General features: G+C 41.7%; 1 protein-coding gene across 2 annotated transcripts in view; it reads left to right on the top strand.

Moving 5' to 3' along the window:
* The window catches only part of fsip1 (fibrous sheath interacting protein 1), a 40,942-nt gene that overhangs the window by 9,103 nt on the left and 4,557 nt on the right, over positions 1-27,282 (top strand). The window contains exon 9 of one of the 2 annotated variants that reach the window (XM_080480453.1): positions 14,861-15,013. The exons of the other annotated variant lie outside the window; for it this stretch is intronic. Within the exon in view, the coding sequence (XP_080336579.1) occupies positions 14,861-15,013 (153 nt within the window). The remainder of the gene's footprint in view (positions 1-14,860; positions 15,014-27,282) is intronic. 2 annotated transcript variants of the gene reach the window in all.

Raw genomic sequence — 27,282 nt, 5'->3', positions numbered from 1 at the left:
TGTAATGAAATTACAAATGGAAATTATAATCACTGTCAGTGAACCATTAATTAACTCATATTTAAGTACAGTTTACATCATGCAGTGTAAGTGATGTGTTGTGACCGATTATCTCTATTAGAATGAATTTTATAGTTCTAATCCTATAGATACAATTTGTGCTTTAAATCGAGTCTTTGAGAAGAGAAATGTGTACTTTTACTTGAGTATTTTGGGAACCAACATCAATTTTACTTTTAGATTAAATGACACAATATAACATTAGCTGTTCATAGATTTTCCCTTCTCTTTGCACCTCTGCTACTAATACATTTAAGATATATCTGCTGTATGAGTCCTTGAGGTCTGAAGCCTGCAGCTCTGGAGCCACATGTGGCTCTTTAATTCCTCTGTATTGGTACTCTGAAGCTTGCTGAAACTTATTTGTAGAACAATTTTCATCGTATTATTATTATTATTATTATTATTATTATTATTATTATTATTATCAAACTGCTTAAATTGCTAAAAAAATGAAAAAAAGTGTTAGGAGGGTTGGCAAAAAAGCCAGATTGTGTAAAAAAAAAAGTCTAAATGTATGAAACAGACAAGAATGGAGCAAAAACAGGTTAAACTGTTAAAATAGCAAACATGCCAAGAAAAAAATGGTGAAACGTCAAAATAGCTAAAACAACTAAACGAGCTGAATCAGGGCTAAAAAAGTAAGAACTTCTAAAAAAAATAGCTACAAAAGCAAAATTTCTATATTAGAATCATGAAACGTCATGAATGTGCATTTAGCAAAGCTGCTTGATCTTTAATGATTAAATGTGTTTTGTGGCTCTAAAAGAATTTTATTTGGCGGAAAGTGAGAATAATGGGTCTTTTGATGGGAAAGGCTGCAGACTCGTTGTACTAGTATATTCTTTACATCACTCCCTCGTTATACAATAGAGAACCGACTTCAATGATCTTCATAACTAACATTTTCCAGCCCCTGGTCCTGGGTTTGGGTCTGATCCTAGACGTGAGCTCAGCAAGTTATCTCAGGACCCTATCTCACTGTGATCTCCGATGCCAGATGGCACGCTCATCATTTGCGTAACCTGTCAGTGGAAAATGGTGTCGTAAAAACTTTATAATGCAGTTTTCTGTGCACAGGGCGCCACTTTCGTGTATCAGTAGTGGAAGTTTTTGGAATCTCAGTGTTGGATCTGATCCGTGTCTGACAGTTGGTTGAGAACTATTTCAGTTCCTCACTAGAAATGTGCTCATATATTATTATATCATAGTATTACATCACGATACCTTTTTGATTCGAGGAATTCTTAATTATTCGCTTTTCGTCATGTGTGGTCACACACGGTTGCAACCAGTAGGTTGGACGTGCTAAGTTGAAGCCTATGGATGTATTTCCATTACTGTATGATTGCATGAGAATGCAAACCATTGGTACCAATAAATGAGTCCAGGTTATCTGTTATGGTTGCCTTCTACGTTTGTAAATATGACAAAATCCTATGAACTGGCCCTTTACGTTACACCCTCGCTTGCATTTGGTAGGTCTGTCCCCACGTGATGTGAAGTGGACATTTGGCCAATTGTGAAAAAAGAAATAAAACAAAAACGTGATAATGCTATACAGCTGGATGCGTTACCTCCCTTCCCACCCTTTAATCATCCTATTTGGTCATAAAAGGTTTTGGAAAAGTAAAGTTCCCCATCATCCGTCCATCATCTGCTCTCCATTAGCGGCAAAATGGCGAACACAGTCATTCATCTTCACATGATGTAAAACACAAATGAAACAATGACAGAAAAGCTTGACAGCCGAGCTTGTGCACATAATTCACTCGCAAAACTCTTAAAATTCACAAATTGTTTGCAAATCACTGTTTTCATGCGGCACATTAAATAAACTGTAAATTATTGGTGATCGGAGCAGTAATCCTCCAGGGTCGAAAAGTTCAATTCTTGTCTCACTGTTGTGGCATACATAAAAATAAACTGCCCCGACAATAGATGTTTTTTCCGAGCCAGTAATTCATTTTGCATTTGGCTGTAAATTCTTGAGGTGGTCGTAAAGGAAGTATGCTTTTGTTTTGCAGTTACCTTTCTTCCTGGTAGCAGCTTGAGTTCCTAACTGAAACCATTTGGGCAGCACTTCATGAACCTGCTCGTTTGCCTTCGCGTTTCACTGGATGCTTGAAATATACCAAAGAGGGAGGAAAAAAAATTGGTTTTATATCTTTGTTTTTCCTCCCTTGATATTAAATCAATCCTCGATTTCTATGGATTCCCTGGTCTCTTTGCTGACGATGTCAGACTGATCATCTGCTTGGTTTTACATGGAAAGAGAGTGATTCATCTCTCCCGCGTGAGCACTCTCTCATAAAGAATATACAAGGACTTAAGTCAGTCCCTTCAGATCGTGATATATACTTTCTTAATAATATTTAAATGCGGTTCTTCAATCTTTACGCCAGAGGTGTCAAACACTTTTTACTTCAGGGGCCACTTCCAGCCCGATTTCATCTTCAGTGGGCGGGACTCGTAAAATAGTGCCAAAATAACCTTTAAAACTAAACTTGAAAGTTTGTCATTGTTGTGGCCCAGAGTGTACATGAGGAAAATGTCTATTTTTACGCAAAACTAAATAATTATTATGGAAAATGACAACAATCTCAACATCAAGCTAAATTTAATGATACATTCTGGTGGAAAATACAGTGACCTGTCGAAAAAAACCTCTCCTATAGCTATTGCATTTTCACGAACTCACCCTGAAAACATGGCTTTGAAGCTAATTGATCAAGTGTCAGTGTTTAAGAAATTGGTTTAAAAAAAAATCAATGTTTTCGTTTCTGTTTTTCTTGTATTATCAGATGTTGAATAAAAGTGCACTTATCTTTCAAGCTGCATTTTGAGTCCTCCCGCCAGACAATCAATTTGGATTGGAATAGCAGTGACTATAAAAACTACCAGGTCTCAGGAGAATATGGACTGGCAGTCATGACACTCTGGAGGCAAACATTTGTTGTTATTGCTCATCTACTCCCACATGTACAGTTGCAACGCTTACGCCATGGACACGGAGATGGACTCAGAGGGTTTTCAATAAGTTGCGTTTTCCTCGCTTTCACAGAGACCGTGTGTTTTTGAAAAGTTCCACCTTCGGAGCCATTTTCACAAAGTTGTGTCTTCAGTTGCTCTGAGCACCGTTGTGGTGTGAACAGACACCCAAAACGCAATGAAAGTTTGGCATTTTCATGTGTAAACGGGGCCTTGGAGACGAGCTCTACATTGAGAAGAGCCAGTGGAAATGATTCATCCGATTGGGAGGCCTCTCATTCCAGGTCTACTGGGACCCGCTGGAGAGACTACTCCTGCTCTCTGGCTTGGGCTCTGAGTGGTTTGGGATTCCCCAGCAGAGGCTTTTGGGGGTGGTTGCTCAGGGAGGATGATGTCTGAGCTTTCCTGCTCTCCAAATTGCCCTCCACTTCCCCGTGTGGACCAAGTAGGAAAGAAGATATCCTGATGACTGGATGGTCTCGAGGCCAGTTGGCTCCATTGCAGCCGGTCATTACTTTGTACAACAGATTACTGTGCAGCACAGAAGTGATGATGTGTATTTTAAAAAAGTGACCTCAGAGCTGCAGTCAGTCGCAGGTGCATATTCTAATGCATTGACGAAATAATATGGCACTGAAAATCCATGTCATGATGTCATGAATCACAGGATCAGTATTCGTGAAAGGACAACATCCCTCAATAGAGGTCAAGCAGTGAGTCATGGTGAAAATCTTGATGGGAAAATTCCTTGTTTTCTTTGCCTCTGGTGATTTCTGGTGCTCGGGAAAAAAAGGTCAGGTAGCAAGAAACGCTCTGTCAGTTATCTGGATTGAATGGAATCAAAACAACTTTAAACTGTGTTTCCCTTGGACACTGTTAATATTGTGCTCATGACGGCATTGCGCAGCCTCCGCTCCCCTTCCCTTTTCTCAGGCTTCAGCTGAAATAGCTTCTCTCTCATTGGAAACACATGTTTGTGTGTAGGATTAATGTACACTACACCCCTCCTACTGTACCACTGTGCGGTAATGCCTGCACCACCCACAGCTCCCAGCCAGCAGAAGCGATTCTGTCATGGGCTTTAGGGGTGTTTAGTGACATGGGTGTGTTTGTGTTTGTGTGTCGCACAGATCACATATGTCACCCTTTCAAATGTGGGTTGCTTTGTGTGGACTGTGCGGTTGCAGTATAAATTGGTGTTATGCCTTTCGCTCACTGCCACAGTTTTCATTCATTCGCTCTCTGCTGTAATCAGCAGAACTTCTGCGCTTTCTGTATTAGCATGGTAACGCCAGCTGTGTTTGTCTTGTATTTTTTTGATGAATTGCTATGAGGTCACTTAGTCACATTGTGTGGTTGCTGATGAGCACCCATGATTTTAACTGCAGCAAAATGCTAAACGAGAGAGCAGAGTTTGGGGCATAAAAACGCCCTTCTGACCAACACAGTGCGGTCAGCAGATAGCTTTCAATTTTATCTTACTTGGTTCCGTCGTATAATTAAAGCTTCGGAAAGCTCCAGTCATGGTATATTCATCCCGAAAGAAGTTTAGCTCTCGCCCCGGATCAAGTATGAACTGCATAAAACAGTAGAAAGTCAGAACTCCAGCTGACCTCAACATTCTCCTATAATGTTGGGAAACGTGACGGGGGTATGTATCGTATATGCGCTCTGGCATTGACTACAACTGGAAAGTTGAACATGATAGTATAACTCCAACAGCACAATATGTTTCTCTTTAATAGTGATGACAGGAAAACAAAAAAGACATTGTACCCTCTGTGCTAAGGAAGAAAACTTTGGAAGATGATCTTCGAGTTTCTGCCGGATTACTGGAAAAGTGCTAATTCACAACAGAAAAGAATGCGATTGTGTTTTGTTTTTTCCATACCAGCAGCTGAAGTTTGGCATAATTCAGTACTTACGATGTTGGTGACGTACCTGGCAGTGACCGCATGGGTTTCCTAATGGTACATGATGATTAAAACTGTGGCATTCATCCACTTTATGTCAGTGAGGTGTAGCACGAAACGTGATCTGGTCTTTGCTCAGACATTCTACCGATCGCTTGACAGCTGCGTGGCCAAAACTGAGGTGACATGGTTGTCATGTGGCATGCTCCAAGTATTTCACAAGGTTAGAAGAATAAACCCCACACCCTCCCACACCCTATAATTCTCGAGAGACCTTGTTTATTGTCTCCTTATAAACGCCTCTCCCACTGGTGTGATCCGCAGCAGGACTTTGTGTTAAGTGGTTTTCATTATAGCTGTATATGGTGGATGAATTTGCAACAAAGTCATCTGGAAACAATAAACAGACCTTTATATATTCACTGATTTCCTTAATATGATCCCACAAACTGCCCTCAATTCTTTTATATTTCAAAGAAAATGGTTTTCACAGGAACACTTTCGCAATTTGGGAAATTACATTAATTGCCTGAAGAATAGCTTTGAGCAGTTGGTCACATTAATGGCCGCCGAGGCTCAAGCACAATATGGAGTGAAAACTTGAAATACTGTAAAAGTTAAAAAAAACAACTAAACTACATGCTATAATGACGTGTCCAGTAATGTATACCAGTGTAAAGCACGCACCGGTGTCCAAGATACCGTGGACAAAAATCGGACCCATCTCAAATGAGACATATGTCTCGAAAGACGTTTTGTCCCTTGTGGAAGTGGCTTCATCACTTCATACTGTTCCCTTGGCCAGGCTTTCATAGACCTGCACCACAATCACACGATTTCATACTTATCTGCCAAATTTGAAGTTATCCCCTGATAAGACAGATTACTCCAAGAATAGGAAAAACTTAGTATGACAATAAGTCTAACCTTTTAAACTTGCTTGTCCTTGCAAAAAGAGTGAGAACAACCATTCATCCATCCAACACTCGAGGCCTCAGTATACTACCACGTCTACAGTACCATAGGATCAGTCGGGAAACCTGTTGAAACGTAATGGTAGTGTTTATTTTCTGGTTGCGCAATTGTGATCATAATAAACAATTTGGCACAAAGTTTGGCGGCGATGCTGCGAACTGCAAGCCAGCAGGCTGTAGCTGTGTTCTACAACATGCTTCCTGCACGGTGTTATCATCGGAGGTGGGCAAGGCGTTATGCAACCAGAATTTCTTGCCCTGCCCCTGGGTGGTGTGTGCTGTTCACACTTGAAATTTAACCGCACTCCTCCACTGAAGTGCACATTTACTACACGAACATCTGTGTCACGTGGAGTTTTTTAAAGATGCCCCATGACCGAGTACAACGGGCCAGTCCCAGCCATCGCGGTCTGTTTACTTCCCCTTGCATACTGTATGGCGTCAAATGTGTAGATAGAGGCTGTTGAAGGTGGTTCGCATCAATGCATGACCTTCGCTTATCGTTTGTCTATGGAGCGTAATTTAGGCGTAATTCCAAATGGGGTCATAATAACTGTATCAAGACCAAAGAAGCCCTCTGGGGGAACCCAGTCTACTCCCAGAACAACCAAGAGATATCGTTCTGGGTCGACCTTGGAGCCTTGTCGTTCAGTTGTCCACTTTGGGCATCCTCTGGATGTTTGAGCTCCTTATGGTGTCATGTAGAGTGGGGCATCGTGAAGAAACATCATCCTGAAAACACTCATTTAGTGATGCTAAAAAGCCAACATCGTCTTCAAAGAGCAGAACCGTGCCCCTTCGTCTTCCTCAAATGATTCCCTCTTGACCTCGATTGTTAATTCATTAACGACAGAGAAGACGATACACAGCCTTGACGGTGTTGAACAAGTCTGACTTATTGCCAAGTGGAAGGACATGTTTACCAAATAAAAGACGCTAAAGGGAGGAAAGGACCCATACATAGAAATATAATGCTTCTCTTTGGTAGCGGTCTCTCACAAACCCTTAATTGTTTTATCACAATGATATAAAGAAAGCAGTTCACAGCACTGAGAGTTCGTACAGTCTTATATTTACCTTTTACCTTTGGGAAAAAAGCACAAGCAACTGAAATGCAGGTCAGTTATTGGGTTTGACAATAAGCGGCATCCGTCACTGTGGTGACAAAAAACTGCAATAATAAACCCGGACACAGTTTTTTTTTTTCTTCCCTCCAGATGTTTTTGATAAATATTCAACACGGGATGCCTCTTAAGCTCTGCTCAAATTGATTTCATCTGTGTCATTATTTGGCAAACACTGATATTACTTTATGTCAATATAAGTGATGTTGGATGGAGGTGGTCCTGCGAGTGTCTTTTAGCAGTAAAAAGTGCAGATTGTGAAGTAGATAAAGTAGATTATACATGAAAGATTTTTCTCCAAAACCTGAGAGAGTGAGAACTTCAAAGAGATATTTTTAGGCCTCTGATTGTTCTTTGGATACGAAGCACACACATGCGGTGTTGGTATTTTAACCCAGGATCCCATTGCTCATGCTCTACTGATTGTGGGACACCAGAAGGTTTCGATTGTTTCAGACCACCCTCATGCTCGAAAAAGAGGGCAAGTAGAAAGTCCAGATGACCCACAAGTGAATCCTCTAATACTAAAGGAATGTTCAGCAATCACCAAATCATCTCCTCGGGTCCAGAGCACAGATTTGAAAACATGAACTTTGGATCAGGAGGAGACAGCTTGGAAGGAAGCAGAAATCATATCTGGGACATTTTCAAGATGGTGACATACAAACACTGAGGTTGTGATGCAGCCTTGGAGCAGTTTCTGGTACAAATTCGCAGACAACACATCAATGTTAACATCATAACTGATTACTATTACTGATTACTATTTTTGCTTATTACTTTAGTTGCTTTCTCTCTCCGTTCTGCTTGTTAGCTTTCGGCCTTGTTTACACGACAAGTGAAAACTTTCATTGCGTTTTTGGGGGTCCGTTTACATGACAACGGTGCTCGGAGCCACGGAAAACGCAGCTTTTCAAAAATGCTCTGACCCCGTATCCGTGGAAACGGGGGAAAACAACACTTTTCTAAAATCCTGCTACTGAGCATGCGGACCACAGTCGTAGTAGAACGGTTTTCTGCACATGTGCGGATAGATGGACAATAACAACAATGGCATTGTTTAACTTAGCTTAGTGTTAGCCGCATTAGCCTAGCACAGGTTTACCACGTTACCTGTGACGTATCGATGGCCTAAATGAGTATTAGTGTACTGTTGTAAGAGTAATCTTCGCTGAATTGTTCCTCCCCTTCTCCTCGGTGTCATCACTTTATAAATCTGTTCAAGACTTGATGTTACGCCGAGTTCTGCATGGCTGCCGAAAAGTGCATCTGACGAGGGATTGAATATACTGACTTAATAACTCAAAACGTGACTTTCACAATAAAATAATGTGCGCACAGTACTGGTGAAATTTTTGCTGAACTTAATGAATGGATCAGTCATTAGATTGACCCACATAACATTCAGCTAATGTGTCACAGCAATGATACAGTTAAGACTTTCAAATGAGACACAGTTTCAAGAACCAACATAGTTAAGTTGCACAACGCTGCAGACGACTTGAAAGAAGTATTGCTGGTTAGAGTATATGCACCATATGCCTTAAAGAAATCTACACCTTCTAGCATATAGCTGTGTTCCAGCTGCTTCAGGGCCTGACACTCGGGTCGTCTCTGGACAAAACATCCGTCTGAGAGACGGGGAAACATGAAACAAAGAAGCCAGGAGACTCAGCTGCAGCTTCCGAACAGCCTGCTCTGGAGCTCTCACGGGGAGTGCTCGTGGCGAGGCATGTGGACAGGACTTGGCAGGTAGCCGGGCTCCACGTGGCACAGCCAGCGCTCCTACGCTACTCCAGATTTGAGGAGATACAGAGGGAGAGAAGTCAGAAACACACAGCAAGAGAAGGAGAGGAGCGTGCAGTTCTGAACAACAGCAGGCGGCCCGGCGTGAGTCAGCACGTCTGGCTTTCCTTCGCCGTGACTGCACTGTCCCGTTGTGATGTGCGGTCGGGTCTGCAGACCCGGAGCAGCACTCTTTCCAATCAACACAATTAGTTTATTGAGAAGTAGGCTGCCAGTCCATTGCAAGGAATTACACGGAGTTACCAGAAATCTTTATTTAACAAATATACCGCAAATCGCATCTGAAGCCATTTTGATTTAAAACTTGTATTTAAAGAGAATATGTTTTCATTTCAAATAGGTAAAGTTAAATATAAGCGGAAACTATCACTGCCCACACTTCATGCTGCAGGTTTAAAGGCATGCTTCAGAAATTATAGCAGTCATTGCCAGGCCATTGTACTTCTACTACTGCTGTGCTCAATTTACATATTAAGCCGCTAACTCAATAGAAGAACAGGCTGTTTTCATTATTGGTGTTGCCTGTTTTTAAATGACTGAAGGATTTAATGTGACCTATAGAACCTCTTCACTTTAACAAAGGCGCCCAAGACAATGAGCCATTTCATTGCTTCTGCACATTAAAGCAAATAGTTTTTAATGGCTCGCCTCCTGAGCACATAAATGTTTGTTTGTTTTTTTTCTAGGAAAAAACCCTTATTTATTTATTTATTTTTTGACTTTTTCATTTTGTATTTACAAACTGCCCAGAAGTCTTTTAATTGCCCTCCTGTGACTTGTATCTCCTCCAGTTTGATTCGAACGACCACACTCTCCAAGAATGTGTTTGTTTGGGGCGTGCGGTCGCTTTTATGATTTCGGTGTTGACGCTTCCTTGGAGAAGCTGCCTCAGCTCAGACTGTCCTTGTTTAGCTTTTGTCCCGAGTGTGCGAACAAGTCCACCAAGTCCTCCCTCAAAAAAACCAAAAAACCTCCTGCAGGAAGGAACCTGAACGATCAGTTTGCTGCAAGTTAACGTAATAAGAGATACAGATTTCTGCGGGATGTAAAATCACACTGATACACAAGTTTGACCTGAACATTTGCTTTGTGTTTATTATATGTGAGGCTGCATGATCCAGCTGGTAATATTTGGCGAGATGCATGACAGATGCTGCACAAAGACTTCGTGGTTCTCAGCGACTCCCTCTGCTAAGCTAATATGATTGACAGGATATAATTATATTTTTCTTTTTAATGGAAGCATCGATATCTAGCACACTCGGTGTATCTGAGTGGTAGGAGTCCAACTTTTGTTGTGAATTGATTTGAAGTGAAGTGTTTGGCAGGCAATAAGCCCGCCTGTTATTTTCCCCCCTCCCATTTCGTCGCTTCGGACGACCGCAGATCATCCATCAACCCCTGCAGCTGTTTTGTACTCGCACAGCATGTGCGCCTTTAGATGGAATGTATTGATCCCGGTTCGGATCTCAACATTAATTGCAGAATATTAATATTCAGAGAAAATGCGAGGGGCTGATTGAAGTTCGAATGTGAAACCAGGTGAAACAAGGACAACCACCACAAGTCATCATGTCACGCACGAGTGATTTCATTCCTCGTGTTTTCATTAACGTTTATTTTAAATTGGAGGCACACTTGCCAGTCGGAGCGATACGAGACTTCACAAAGGTGCACTTTATCTCACCTTGAGTTAAACTGAAAGGAATTCATTTGGCTTTTCATCAGCAGGCTGACACACTTCTTTTTTTTTTTTTTTTTTTATATCCAGAAAGATAATTCTGTTTGACGTGTTTCTCATGCCCAAAGAAAATAAAATCTGTTTCTTTGAGCCGCCAGCCAACAATCGTGTGACCACTATCTCCAATAATCACATCGCCGATTTGGAACATTCAACACAGAGCCAATCCAAAAGGTTTTTACTGATAAACAAAACCCCTCTTTCTATCTGTCCTCCGGTCTTCTTGGAAGTTCCAATTCATGTTGGGTAAAAGTTATCGCACTGTCCCGGAGAAGAAGCACAAACACTGCAGCGGATTAGAACAATAGCTGGAGTTTATTAAGGTCAAGAAACATGATTTCCTCCATCTTTTCCAGGAGATGACTCATTACTACAATTTGAATGGCACAAGAACCGATGACCGCTTCACTTCTTCTCCTTCCCCTTTACTTGGAAACAGTTCTGAACTTGTGTTAGTCATTTACTGCAAACTCTTCATCAATTAGATTACTACTGACCTCGTTGGCAAGGCTTCGCAAAATAAGTTTCTGGCTACTGAACAGAATAGAAGTCTTCACATTTCAACCCAGTTTTCAAGTGATTTTTGTTCAAAGCAGACCCACATCAACAATTTATTCATGCTTCAATAATACTATTTCTGTTACTGTTTAAAATGGCTTTTCAACTCAGGAAATCAGACTCAAATGTCCAAATGAACATTGCACAATACTGATACATCACACTTTACGGTTCTATGAAAATGTGTTGAAATTGCGGAAAAACAGATGTGGAATTATTTAGGTTTCTTTTTTGTATATGTGCACATACATGAGGTCTGATGAAATTATAAATCAAATGAGTATAGATGCACATTTTGCATTTATTTGGTTTTTCTGTGCACACTCATCTGTTTTCAATATCATTAACTTTTGACCTTAACTCTGCAAAAATGTTTGAAGAAAAAAAAGGCTTTGTAATAAGTCAGTCCTCCACAGCAGTCTCAATTTGTCATTAAACTGACTTCCCCAAATGTGATCTATTGTATTAAAGAGGTCAAAGTTGGTTTTTACACTGAAACTACAGAAACACTGAAAACGATGTAGTTTTCATGGAGGGCCACTAGTGGGTGCTGTTTGTTGTTTGTCTAATGAATCCACACACACATGCGTGCAGAGAACGCTACACTATAAACATTCACAATGAGAGTATTTGTATGGACACATGGCTAGATTGCTATTCCAGGCGACGCTCAACTATAAAAATAACAAATCCCTGGAGAATGTGGACTGGGAGCCATGTTACTAGGGACTCTTATGGCACGCACAGTAACTGCGTTTTCATTGTCTACACGGAGATGGAGACAGAGCCCAAATGTTTTATCAGATGGCAATGTTTTTGTCACACAGCATGCTTTCTGTCTTGTGTGTTTCCTGTTTTAGTTTAGTAAGTCTTACACTGTCTCTTGTATTGAGGCTCTTTGACTTCCCTTTCTTTTGTCTGATTGCTGTTCCCCGCCCTGATGTGTTTCACCTGTGCCTGAGTGTGTGATTGTCTGCATTTGGTGACTGGTGAAGAAATTGTGAAATATTTGTTAAAACAATACATTTGTCTCGCTCAGATAACTTCTTACCATGATAAATGAATCCAACACCTTCAAAAACCCAACTACAAGTCCCAAAAACTTCTCCGATAGCTGTTGCATTTTGCATGTATGCTACTTTTACGAAATGTGTCACAAACTCAATGTTTCCTTAGAATTTTTTTTTTTTACAATTTGCTTGGTTGTTTGATGGGCCAGATTGGAGCCTCTCATTGGTCAGTTTTGGCCCACGGGCCTAATGTTTGACATGCCATGCTTTAAAGCACCTATGTTAGAAAAAAACAACAAAAAACAACCCTCTGAGATTCTGTTGAGTTTTTCTAAATAGTAATCATATATCATCTATACCCAGGATGATGTGACTGACAAAGAGTTGGGGCTTTGACCTCATTAGCAGTTGTATCAAGGTAAAATAGCCAGAAAAAGTTAATTCAGCCAAAAACACAACAGATACTCCGGAGTCATAGATCTGGCTAATGATAAATTTGTTACTGTAATTACTGACACTCGATTGTGGTGTTTAGTTTAAAAAAAAAAAAAAAAAAAGAAAGAAAAGAAAAGTGAGGGAGCTGTCGTTTTCCAGATAAAATAAACTGCTTTCTCCCAGAGATTTGGGGCTTTTTTAGCAACATACAGTTAGTGGTGTGAGCCCGGCGGTAAAGCTAGACTTTAATTTTTATTTTTCCTGGTTGGAACGAGCGTTTCTCACTTTAGCGCATGACAAGCGTCTGATCCCGCCGTGGCCCTGGCTTTTGTAGTCGAGGATGAGTGAGTCTTAAGTGAAGGGCTCTCGTAACGACCGCTTGAAGAGAAGCTTCAGATAGAAGCTGTCATTATTTCCCCCTGAAGGGAGACGGAATGCAGCGCTAGGTGAGGCCACACACACTTCGGAAAACTTCTGCGGAGATTTTTGTTTTTGCCAAGCTTCAAGCGTTAATAAGTCACATACCATTCAGCTGCCTGAAAATCACGTCTCCCTGGATGGTTACCAGGGCAGAAGCATTCGGTCTTCAACGCGCAGTTGAACTTCTGTCCCGCCACGGCTTGAACTGAGATTACCTCCTATCATAAATGTGTCACAACAGATTTAGTAACTCGGTGTTTCGGTTGGTAACTTCAGCCGTTCCCAGACGCGAGGGATGTCAACATTTTATAATACGTCAATCAATTTGAATATTATTAGATCACGTGCACTCCTGCTTGCCATCTAAACTAACCAAGAGAGAGGGAGATTTCAACCACATGGCGCTGGACTCGCTCTGCGGTTAGCAACGTCCGCTCAGACCCAACAATCTCTCTGAACCTAGCTGCAGTTTGATTTATTTATACAGGTCAAAATGGGACTGTAGTGCAGGTCAGTCATTGGTGTGTCCCCACGGTTTGGTTCTGTATGCCAAATGGCATCACTTTACCGGATAAACCCGGTTGTAGTGCTCCAGTTCGTTACAGCATGGGAGAAGCAGTGGGAGCGGTAGAGTTTTCAGAAGCGTTGTCATGTAAACGTTGAAACATTATTGAAACAAAAACACAAAAACTGTGCGTTTTTACTCGGAATGCTGTGCACTTGGTGCCTGAAAATGTCGTGCTGCGTCTCATCTAAACACACTAGCTTCTGATCTGAAACGCCACGGAATTCCAAAACAACCTAAAGTCAACATTCAGAAATAAATAAATAAAAAGGCGGATGAGGAAAGAGTCACTTTATCAGCCATCGTTTATCATTGGTTCAGCAGTTGTGGTTGTTTGAGTGTGTGCGTGTGTGTGTGCGTGTGTGTGTGCGTGCGCCTTCACCCATATTCAGCCGGGAGCAGCTCCAGCCCGCAGGACTTAACTACTATTTAGCAGTAGAGAAGATGAATGAATGAATGAATGAATGAACATCATCTACCGGAGGGGTTCCTCTGTGTGACCTCAGGATCTGCGCAGGCGTTAGGAGAACGTGTTATCCTAATGTGTGTCACTTGGATCTGATGAGTTCAATAGAAATTCTTTCTCTCGGTGTGACTGCAGCGCAGACAAAACGAACCAGGCTGCGGTCCGGAGGACAAACCTCTCACTTATCAACTTGGCCGTTGACGCTCCTCCAAACATGGCTCTCCCATTTCCTCCTGACCCATTTTCAAAGTTTGCTTTGGAGTCGTGCTTCCCTTCGTCCAGTCAGTGCATGTGGATCCCAAAAATGTGTGATTTATTTTGGACCCCATGTGCACTGAATTTTCTTAGGTCTTGTCATCAGGACCCGATTTTAGTCAAAGTAATTGAAATGTGCAGCGGTTCTCAAAGTGTGGGGCACCCAGAGAGTTTTACAGCGGGGACAGCAGCAAAATGTCTGAGCTTCAGGGGAATACCTTTCATTTTTAGTGAAGGATTAATCATACAAATGAATAAGTGGAGTCCAGGCCTATTGCCTATAGATCCCATCACGTTTTAACAGCATGGTGCTATAATGTGGAAAGCATCAGAAAGTCTGGCATTAATCCCTCAAATAAACGGTTAAATTGCAGAAATCCCCGTTTTAGAGGAATTTGAACCTCTCAGAAGAATTATGGTGACCTGCTTAATCCTCATTAAAACGCCTCTAGGTGACCTCTATGAGCTCTGAATGTCGATTACCCACGTGAGATGAGTCGTTTCTCCCCACATGAGGACTAATCGTGTCTGTTGTGTGTCAGGGCGCTGGCTCAGAGGTGGGCTGGAAGTGCGATGGGGACTCACGGCCAGGGGAGAAGGTCCTGCAGGATATAAGGGAGAGAAAAGGGCTGGAGAGGCGGCTCCTCCAGATCCAACAGCAGCTGGAGATCCTGGGCCAAGGCCAGGAGATGACTGTGAGTTCAAAGCAGCTATGTTCATTTAAGCACATGCACACACTAGAAAACACATGCTCATATCCACTACGAATGCTCACATTCACTCACCATCTGCGTTGAGCATTAGAAGGCTCCTCAGAGTGGACACGTCCGTCTGACAAATTAATACAAGCGCACAGCTCGTTTTCAGTCGTTCTCACACTGGGACGAGGAAATCACAGGCCATTATTGTGTTACAGGAGCAGATCCTTTCTCTTCTCTAGTTTGATTCTTCCCTCTCCGGTCACGGACACGTATCCTCCAGACTTATGGTTTTCAAAGTGTGTGGGAATCACTGAACTTAAAGCACAATTCACGTCTTTGGTTTGTTCTCGTGAGAAAAAAAACATGGTGTGGAATATTCTAGATGTTTGTAAAATGTAGTACAACTCACACATAATTATGCACTGGCATAATTATGTGTGAGTGTTAATATAACAGGCTTTTTCAAATAATACATAACTCTAATGAATGCCCATCATCAATCAATCAATCAATCAATCAATCAATCAATCAATCAATCAATCAATCAATCAATCAATCAATCAAATATTATTCTTATCAAACGTTCTTTCTTTCTTTTTATTATTTTATGATTATTATTATTTTATTCATTATGTCACTATCATCATCATCATCATCATCATCATCATCATCATCATTATTAATAATAGTAAATAATTAATCAATCAAATCAATTAAAAACATTTTACATTAGCCTACACAGGGTTTTTTCTTCATTTTCTTTGTGTACTTTTTGAGTTGGCTAAACAAGTGAAAATTGTCAAACCATCTTAAAGTACTTAAACGTGCAACAAAATATACAGAGAGAAATGAAACATAGAGGGGAAACGAGACTACAGTATACAGGAGGAGCACAAAAAAGAATGCAGTGCTGATGCAATGTTTACTGTGTAATCCAGAGTGATCCGTGGAAGCTAAAAATATACACAAGGGTACAGAACTGTAAGGATCGGACAGAAAAATGCGTGTAAAATGAACACAGTCCTTCACATGTGGAACGGATCTTACAGTGCTACATATTAAATTCACTGTATAAGAGAGCAAGGAAACAGGCCACATGGTGGTGTAGTACTTTCTACTCTTGCCTCACTAGTGAGAGTTACAGGTTTGAATCCAGGTCCAGCTTTTCTGTGTGGAGTTTGCATGTTCCTGGTGGCAGTTTTTCTTCAAGAACATGTGTGGGAGGTTAATAGGGGACTCGAAACAGCCCACGGTTGTTGGTCAGGGTTTATCAATAACAGAAACAGATGCTAAATTACAAAATCCCAAGAAAATCCCAGCAAGAAAAGCATAATCTGAACCCTTTAGGAGTCTTTATAGCACTCATTGAAATATCAAATATTTCCGTATTATAGCACTCATTGAAATATCAAATATTTCAATGAGTGCTATAATACGGAAATCAAAACTTTAAACACATTGGTTTTTTGTTTTACAATAATAATCTAAGGTTTAGCACTTTATATAGTCTTGTATCAAAATTCTATTGTATTTCACAATTTATAGTTAAAACAATTCTGTAAATAGGCCAAAATTCTTGTTGGATGTCGTTATAAAACATTCATATATATATATATATATATATATAATAACTTGCCCCATGTTTCCAATGTAATGACAATATATGTGTTTTAATCAAATAATTATTAGTTTCACCCTCCATTCATTTGTTATTATCACAATGTCTTCTGCTTGGAAAAGGCCTCCCCCTGACCCTCAGATATTTTCCTGCTGCCGTGCTCTCTGGCGCCCCCCACTGGCTCCAATGCTTTTAAAACCTCAGTTTGAATGTTTTTCTTTCCTTTTTTTTTTTTCACGAGTGTGGCCTCCGTCCACCTTCTGTTTCATTGCTTTCTAACATTCTTCCCTGAGATCCGATGTCCTCCCTCCGTCGTGTTCCCTGGAAACCGTCTGACTTTCCGGAGCCTCAGTAGACTTACGGCCGCAGGAGTGTCACTCTCTCTCTCCAAACTTTGTAGCTAAAGACACAACACAAGAATGTCCCGGGAACAAAAGTGGAAGGGCCGGACTTCTGCCTCTTCTGACATTTATGACTGTGAATTTCGTCTGCGAGGAAAAGAAAACATTGGAGATGAATTTAAGCGTTTTCACAGTCCTGCGGGGGGAAAAAAAAAAAAAGAAAAGAAAAGAAAAAGTTTTGCTTCTCAACCGCACCACCATCAGTGAAATACAAATTCAAGAGCGATGCCTTTCACCTCAGTTCTCACACGGGGGGGACCACAATATGATGTGTATAAGCCAGATTTAAACATAAAAGTACGGTGATAAAAACGTTAAGTGGCAGCCACACCCTGACATCACAGGGCATCATTTCATTCAACCAAGGCCTATTCTGGGCCTTAATATGGCGAGGCAAGTGGAATTTCTCTCGCTAATAGGCTGAGTTTGAGGAAACTTCTTTCATGATGATCACAAGACATCACACCCTTGAACTGCTGCCGCTGCAGCTCGCTCTATGCATTTAGCTGTGTGTCACTGCGTTTAATAGAGCGTCACAAACCCCGGCGAGCGACTTCAATGTAAACAGCTGGCTGGCTGTGTGTATTCTTAGTGCCACTGGGCTTGTTTTGTGGTTATGGAAGATTTATTTGTGCAGAATTTGTCTGGGAGGGCATTCTTAACCACGTTCACACAGCTGCAGTATCCCCATAAAGTTGATTTGTACAGCATCCATAACTCAAAAACTCTCTTGCGGTGTGTTTTTCTACCTGGAACGTGTAACTGCTATGCAGACGGTGTGCACAGCTGTCTGATGGAAAAGACGGGCCCAATGAGTGGGAAGAGATCAGAGGATGTGAAGGTGCATGAGCAGTAAAACACATTATATAGAATGTTTAATGGAGATCCAAATCAAGGAATTGGAGTTGAGGCGCCACATGCAGCGCAGTTTGAGCTCCACTGGGCTTTGAACGGGGAAATTACAGCACAATGCCCTATAAATAACAACATCTTGAAGTGTTTTCTTTTGTTTCACCGCAAAAACTATGATTGCATTCAGAAAATGTTTACTTTTGATAAACCTGAAATAGTGCCTGCATATTTGTCACCAGACTTGTGTCTGTGTTTCCAGGGTGCATGTTTTCACAGAGTCACCCTTTCTGTACGGCTGCATGCTGAGATATTTACGGTAATTGTCAGCCTCATTGGCTGCAGCCTCTTGCTGTTCATTTGACATCGGCCAATATTCTCAAGCAGCCCGACCTGCAAAGGTCACCAGTCTTTGGTCTGTGGGAGGAAACCCATGTGCGCTCCGAGAGAACATGCAAACTACATGGAGAAAGGCCTCCAACCCGACACTCATATCACAGATCCTTCCACTGTGAGGATTGAGTGGTCTCCACCTTTGCAAGGTCATCCAGATCAGATTGGACGGCTATTTGACATCAGATCTACAGCCAAACTAAAATATATTGTAAGAATGACATTCAGGCTATTTAAGTTGTCAAAACCTCAGTAGAGGTTATGTAGATTCATCAGGATTTAATTCAATTGGGCTCCTCATTGTGTGATCTTGTGAGAGAAAATACAATTTTGTAGTCGTGACTACGGATTATTTGCATTGTTCGATTCCAGCATCACCGAGTGAATTTAGGTGATCGACCTGATTTACCTTGTTGTGCTTTGATTTTTTATTTCAAACAAAAGTTGTGTCGACTTGGACTCACATCAGACACTTGCGAGAATGCTGTGCGTCATCCGCACTCATCCTGGCCTGTGGTCCGAACAATCCCTCTTCCAGTGACACTTACCCTTTTCGCCAAAGGAATAACAACTCCCCTCTCACCTTCAGGAGTCCTTCTAGCATTTTCCCGCGTAGCAACGCCTTGATCTCTCCTCGAAGACGCCATTCATCATGTTTTTTTTTAGAGACAGAACAGAGCTGTTTTCAGCTGATGTATTCTAAGTTTCAGCTGATCCGTCTCTCTTTGCCCCGCATCCTTGTCTGGCTGCAGTCCAACATCAACCGCGAAGGGAAGGACAATCCCAGCTCTTTACTGTAAAGTCGAAGTGGGGCTGCTTTCCTTTAATCAGGCCAACGCTATCACTCATAATTTCAGGCTCACATTTGACATGACAGAGCTTCTTAATGTAGTTAAACACGTCGGAATTCCAGTTTTGAAAAGACAAAAAAAAACCAAAAAAACCCCAATGTATGGCACAGCAGGGTAAACACACGTACAGCCAGGAGGATACCCAGCCACCGTGGCAGGCCGCAGCTGGCCTGAATCTGTTAGCTTCATTGTTTGGGCACCGGGCCTCCGTCATTCTGCCAACTCTGCAGTTTCCCAACTTCTTTCCACAGAAAACTGGTCAGGTTCACCAGAAAACCGGAGAAAAATGGTGCTTGCTCTCTCTCTCTCTCTCTCTCTCTGTCTCTCTCTCTCTCTCTATGTCTGTCTGTCTCGTTGAGGATCTTTCACCACCTTCTCTACTCCACTCCACCCATGGCTGCTGGCTGGTTGCCACTGCGCTGGCTTGTCACGCTGTCTGCTCCTGTTTGTCACTATATGATCACTGAAAACAGAGGCGACCCGTGACAAGGTTTCTCAGCATTTCCTTCTGCGTGGCAGAGAGCACGGGCTCAAACTCATGTCTGTATAGGTTTGTAGTGAAAATGATATTCGCTGCCAAAGGGAGAACTTTTTGAAAACGCTGCCACTCCGCCCGCCATTGAAATGGTAACTTTTCGAAAACGCTCCTATTCCATCCCTGTATAAGCGAAGTAATAACAATAATAATAATCCAACTTTTGCAGTCTGTCAAGGCGTATGTGTGTGGGGTTTCATTAAAGAAACAGACAACGGCACCTAGTCCCCCGGCTAGCTCAGTTGGTAGAGCATGAGACTCACAATCTCTGGGTAGTGGGTTCATGTCCCACGCCGGGCGCCACCTTCCCGTGGGCTCACCACCTGCAGGAAGGTTCTTAATCGGTGCATTGTGATCTGGGTGACAGTGCTCAGACTGTCACCCCCGTGACCCGGAAACGGATAAGCGGAAGAAAATGAATGAATGAATGAACAACGGCACCTATTTGTGGCCCGACTGGAAAACTTCATCGTTTTCGTGTAAATAGGCATTGTTTTCAAAATGTTGCTTTTTAACGGCGAAACCTTTCTGAAACATATTTTTGTCATTGGAATGTTTCAAAGGCATTAGATTACAGAAATTGAGGTTTTCATTGTGAAAAATAAAAACAATTGATTGGATTGTAGCTTATTTTATCATAAAATTGCATTTACTTGTAAAATGGCGTGCTCTACTGAAATGTTTAAAATAAAAAGGCTCAGAAATCCTAATCACGTGACAGAAATTTAGAATTTGTGGAAATACATAGAAAAAACTAAACAATGTGCACAAAGGCGTCATGCGTTATGTTGAAGTAACCCTGTTCTTGAAAACTCTGTTTTTCAACTCCCTGAATCAGCATTTATCCTCGAACTTGCTTACCAAAGTTTGAATACAAGAGTTCGTTATAAACATAAAGTGAGTCAGATTGTTTGTCTCTCCCGCTCCGATCCCTTCACTGACTCCCACAGGGCTTTTTGTTAAATGTCTTTCGCAGCTTTCAACACTATGTGCTGTGCTTGTCACTGATGATATGAAGGAAAACAGTCCTGCCACTGTTTAGTCAGCAAGGTCAAGTTACTGAAAGTGGACTGAGACTTCAGACCGTTTGGGAGCCTGTGAGCCTAACCCTCATGTGTTTGGAACAGATTCCACTTATAGAGCACTTTTCCACTGCTTTAACACTTAACGTTGTTAATCACATTTATACGCACACTCGTACACACGCAACTAAAGCTGACAGCTGCTATGCAAATCAGCTCAATCCATCCATTTGAAGCAATTATGGGCTCGTTGTCTTTGACACATGGACAAGAGGAGATGGGGGATTGAACCAGTAACCCTCAGATGGGGAGATAATCTGCTGCACCATCATGTATTCATGTATTAAGAAATATACTCACTGAAACTAATGATCAAAGGTGGAAAGCTACTGAAAATATGTACTTGTGTATTGGATTGTATTCAATTCCAAATAATAGTAGTTAAAACATTTCAGTAAAAGTACTAAATAATCTACTCGAAGTATTTGAGGTTGCGACCATATCATTGTTTTGTTAACAGCAGGAATTCAAGACAATACACGCACGAACGAACGAACGAACAAACGCACACAAACACATATATATTTATAAACCCCTTGTAAATAATCTATATAAATACATCTATATTATATGAATATAATTGTACACAAAATATGTATCTCAATGTATAAAACTTAATCAATCCTACGCCTTCTCCAATATTCAATAATCACATTTTATAATCATCCAGCTTCCTGAATCTAAATGAAATACCTAGGTTTTCTGAGTTCAAACTACTTTTCTCAGACGATCAGTAAAAGTACATGGAAAAGGACAACATGGCAACTTTCTATAAACAAATGTAGATACAAAAGTAGTGATTAAGGTCTGAGTATGACTTGATCACAGTTTTATGAGTATGTTAACATTAATACATGGTAACTGTCAAATTGTGCTGCTCCAGCAGTCGCATTCACCCACTCGTACGCTCACATGGTGCTGGCTGCCATGCAGCACATCCCCGTGAGTCAGTCGGAGTTCAGCGCCCCTCCAACATATGGATCGAACCCAAACCTCTGAATTGAAGGATGATGCGCTCTCACACACCAGCCACAGCCGCTCCGAATACATACTGAGACAGAGTAATCATTCAAAGTACAGTATGGGCTTTATTTTGGAGCAAAAAAAATTAAAAAAGAAACTGAACTTCGGCGCACGTGTGAGATGAACATATGAAAAGTGACATGTGCAGATCTCACGTGCAGAAAGACACCGAGGCTCCGTATCCTCATATGCCTGTTGTGAATTGACGGGGTGAAGTGAGGATATTAGGATTCATCCAACAGTTATTGGCTTTGATCGGGAACTCCCCGAGGTGAGTTATTATCATATTAAGCACATTATCTGACATCTGCTGAGATGTGTTCACAGTGATGTCACAGGTTTACAATAGCAGAAACTACTCAGGTCTCAGCATCTGAATGGGGGAATAGAATTCCTCCTTGTATTAGCGGAGAACTGGCCTCTGGCTCTGTGGCAGATAGAGCTCAGGTATGTGACTGAAGTCAGTGACCTTGAAAGCCGAGCAGCTCACGCTGCTATTGCTGCATCCGTGTATCCAGAGAGCTGAGCAGAGGCGGTGGTCCACTGCAGGGCAGATTGCAGATTCCTTCCCTGATGGAAAGCTGATAGGAGAGAGTGACCGAAAAGCTCAATCTTTTCGCACAGGCTTGGAGTTCATCCACCTGGCCATTGTTCCAGAAACTGGACTCTTTTTTCCTGGAGGGCAAGCGACACACGGGATGGTGGGAAGTCAACATGAACGCACTGTTTGGAGAGTTTAGGCAAATGCAACATGTTGGAGACAAGCGACACCAACCAAAGCATTCGTTGGGGAAATTGTTGGAAATAATTTTCGGAAAACACTGATAACTACAAGAAATCAACAATCAAAAAACGTTTTGAAAAGGTTCCATCTTGGCAGTTGTTTTCAAAACGTTGCGTTTTCAGTTACTCCAACCCCTGTTGTCGTGTAAATGGACACCCAAAAGGTTCCTGTTTTCACCTGAAAACGTCGACGTGTAAACGAGGCCTCGGTCCATCAGTCCGCAGAAGCTGGGATCTAATTGCTGCCCTGAATAAACCGTGTTCATGTTATTTGTAGTTTACATGCTCAGTTTTGTTGTTGCTTTTCTACTTTTTGCCAAATACTGTATCACCCATTTAGGAGCACATGCAGTTAAAAGTATTTTCCAGGCGATAAGTCACACCGGTCGAAGAAATGCATTAGGAAAAAACCCAAAACAAAACAAAACATGTATAAGTTGCAATGGCAAATAATTTGCAATTATTTTTTTTACATTCTCAGATGGATGTCCTTCTTTCAGCCCACGATTAGCATTCTATATTTTCTTCATCACGCTAAAGGCTCCTGTGATGTCCGCCAGCTGCCGAAAAAAAAATCGAGTTCAGGGGGACATTTCATACTCTGAGATGAAGCTGGGGGAACTCGCAGGCCACGCCCCCTAACAACTGGCACACTTCTGCGAAGGGGCTTTTTAACTTTTCAAATGCACAGCTTATTTCTCGCTTCAAATGTTTTCAGAGATCCATTTCACTGAACTGTTTCAGTAATAAAAGAGAACACTTGTGTCTGAGCCAACATTTTGGTCCGGTTTTAACCGATTTAACCGCAGGTTTTAACTGCAGGAGCTGACAGCCCTGAGTGATACGTTCAGGGGCATTATATAAACTCTGAGCCGTGCTACGTGCTACATGCTAACGAACTTCAGGGCTCACACAGTAGTCAGGCGTACACGCTAAACATGATTAAAATATGACTGACACGGTCATTAGTGAGCTGGAATGTGTGTGCGCAGCACACGGCAGTGCGTAAATGTAAAACACACTGCCCTGTTGCGGATTTGTGGTGGAATGTGGAAGTAAACAAGAAAAATCACACAACAGTTTGCAGGCTACACTTGCAGAACTTCGACAAGATACATTGTTCCGGGACGTTTGCCACAGCCGAACAAAATTTCTTCTGACAGGAGGAGCTGGCCGAAGAAAGTGATGTCATTTGTTTGACAAGACCCTGGAGTGTCCGAACTTTCTTCTGGTTCTTGTGGCGTATGAATTGGCCCTGACAGTTTCTCTGCTTTTCTCCAGTTCCTCACAGGTTTCTCACACTCTGTACTCTTTCTGCTGCTCTCTTTCTGTCTTCTGCTGCACATTTGATACATTTTTACTTTAAATCCTGCTGCGTAGCTTTTTCCTTTTGCAGACATTTTGCTTTTGCTGTCAGCCAATTGCGGCAGAAATGAAGGTTTTGGTAGTGTAGCAGCATTCAGTTGTCATACAGTGACATCTCCTGGTTCCAGATGGTATGTATTCATATATTTTGGATCTATAAGCCACTTCTTAATATTAAAATCTATGATAAAAAGTAGCATGATCAGCTTGTAAAACAAGTGTGAAATATATTCTGTTATAATAATAATACTATAATGAGTTTGCACTACCATTCGACTTCCTACTAACTTCAACTGGATGAGTGAATCAGTGCTGACAGCTTCGCTAATGTCACAGCTAAACTACAATAATACACCCATGTGCATATTATGTGAACATTCTGATAGAGAGAGACAGTTAAAAGTCATGCACAGGTTCCTTCTCAGACTAAATTAAGTGGCGACTGTAATGAAGTATAAGGTCAAAGCCTGCTTCTTTTCTAGGATACTTCATAATTATTTTTAAAACGTTTGCTGCTGATGAACAGCCACGTCAAAGCGTTTCACTCAACTGGCGCATTTTGGCTCAAACAGCGCGGGAATCTGCCAATAAGTGAAGCGGAGTGATGAATGAACTTCAAAGTGCAGCGAATACGAACACGAACACGACAGAACAGAGCTCGCCATTCAAAATGCAAACAAATCACATGAAAGCGAACGTCACTCTTCCAGCGCTCGGTGATGCCGGCGAAACACAAGAGAGTGTGTGCCGCCGTGTTTTCATAAAGCTGTCAAAGGCCTGTAACTTTCACCAGCAGGGATTGTCAGTGTGAAGACGATCTATAGATCCTCAGTCTTCAGCCTGTTCATGCCAGAGGACGCCTGGCTGGGAAAACCTCCAACACTAGCCCCAAGCTGAGAAGCTCCCACAGCTGTTTTTACTTTGATTCCAGACGGGTTAATAGAAAAAAAAGAAAAACCTCATGGAAATCAACGTGTAGATTTACATACATTCGTGCAGTTCAATTCAATTTTCTGTTTTGTTTTATTTATATGGTGCCAAATCACCACCTCTTGGTTAACTTTACATAGTAAGGTTAAGACCTTACAATTAAATGGAGAAAAACCCAACAATTACCACATGAGTAAGAGTGGACAGGAAAAAAACTTCCTTTTAACAAGAAGAAACCTCAGACAGAGTGTGAGTCAGGCCGGTTGGGGTGAGAGGAAAGTGGTGAGAAGGAAAAAACATCCAACAGTAAACACTGGGCCGGCTCCGGGAGGGGGGGGGTAACCACAATTCAGGAACTTCAGAAAATACCTGCAAAATGTGCAAACGGAGAAGGAAAACAAACGAGAGAGACGGTATGGGGTCTGAGACTTTCTGCAAAATGGTGGAAAAGCATATTCCTCGTCCAACTGCCATGTGAACACGTGTGTCCCTCTGGTGAGAAAATGTGGTGTGGTCAGGTGGAGTAGTGGTTTGTTGTGTAAAGGACCTCCACCCGTCTCCTAAATCATAGTGAGAAGAATTTAATCAGCAAACTGAACATAATTGAAATCCAACTAAAGAGCTGCCACCTCTCACACTCTGTCAAACTATTAGTTTCAGCCAGTGACTTAAGCCCCATTTACACAACAGTATTTTCAAGTGAAAACGTAAAACTTTCACTGTGTTTTGGCGGGTCCGTCTACATGACAACGGCGCTCGAAGTCAATGAATACACAACTTTTTGTAAACGTCTGACTCCATCTTCACGTGGACAGTAGAAAACTGCAACTTTTCTGAAAGCGCACCAAAGCCGTCTGTAGTGAATAGTTCCTCTGCCCCCAGAATGTCATCAATTGTCAAAGTGCACATTTTCTGTCTTGTTTCCTGTTTTAGTTAGTCTCTCATTTTAGTCTTCCTGACTTTCGCTCCTCGTGTCTCATTGCTCTTCCCCGCCCTGGTGTGTTTCACCTGTGTCAGAGTGTGTGATTGTCTGCACCTGGTGACTCAATTCTGTGTCTTGTTGCCAGTTCATCTGTGTTTTCCCCCTGCGTTTCTCAGGATGTTTGACCCATGTTTTGCAATCTTGTTTCTTTGAGTTAGTTGGATTCCTGCGTCCTCTGTTTCCCTGTTAGTTGATAAAAGAGCGTTTGTCTTCCAACTTGCTCAGTTGGCATTTTGAGTCATTTCCTGATAGCGATCCGGCTCCCTCCCTGTCCATACGAATGTCCGTGACGTTCGCTTTCAAAACATTATCGTTTAAACATGAAACTTTGCTGAAATGAAAATGCAAAAACAGTAATGTCAACTGGGCCAGAGTGTTCCTGAATGGGAATCTTCATGGGACAGTAGAGAGACTCATCCTTCAATCTCAGCATTGGTGGTTTGATCCTCATGAGCAGAACGCTAAACACTCTCCCAGTGCCGGCAGACGTGAATGTGATTGATTATGTGAAAACATTTTGAGACTGTTGTTCAACTCAAATGAAGTGCATCACTTCCAAGACCATTCAAAATATTAACTTTAGATCTTTACAGTCTGTTTCTCAGTAAATGTCCTGGGCAGATCTCTGACTGCCACGTACACGTTTTAACGCTTTTGCCTTCATAATAGCAATTTCTTCAAGATTTTGGAGTTTAAAAGGGAACAGGAGATGACACTAGTGGATTTCATTGGAAAAACACTGTTTTATTTGTCTTTTTACGGCTAAATTAAGTGAGAACACTGAGTCCCTGCATGCAGCCACAGTATGACCGATCACACGTCTTTGGACATTTGAAGTAACCAAAGCAGACACCTTGGATTTTAGATTCATTTTTTCCTCACCTTTTTTCTTTTGTAAATACTGCATTCAATATGAAGGTTTTCAACATGTACCGTTGATTTTTTTTTTGCACTACATCTGAGTGACAACTTTGGAATTTGGAGTCGATTATTTTGCTCCTCTTGAGATCGAACTGGACTTCGAGTGGCTTTTGAACAAAAAGAAGTTTGACATGGTAATCTGAACCTGTCCTGTCGACAAGGTAAACAAAAGAAATACAAATTCAATACGTAACGTTTTCCGCCGTCGACATGCTGAGTGTTTCCCAAAAAGTTCTGTTTTCAAAAATGTTCATTTTCATTGGCTTTCAGCTCCATTGTAGTGTAAACAAACACCCAAAACACGATGAAAGTTTTCAGTCTTCAGTTTGAAAACAGGGCCTAATTCCATTCATGTGTGTTCGGACACCTTTATTGTCTTTGCGCCTGGGCTTTCCTCAAGTACTTCAACTTCCTCCCACATGCCAGAAACACGTGTTCCAGCTTAATAGGTGTCCCTAATATTACCCGTGGTTATGAATGTGAATGTGTGGCTGCCTGATGGATGGAAATAAAAAACGTGTATCCTTCCA

The sequence above is a fragment of the Lipophrys pholis genome (genome assembly GCF_963383615.2).
Source record: "Lipophrys pholis genome assembly, chromosome: 14".
In the NCBI taxonomy this organism is placed as follows: Eukaryota; Metazoa; Chordata; class Actinopteri; order Blenniiformes; family Blenniidae; genus Lipophrys; species Lipophrys pholis.
Note: the sequence above shows the minus strand (reverse complement) of the source record. Positions and strands in the feature narration are given on the sequence as shown.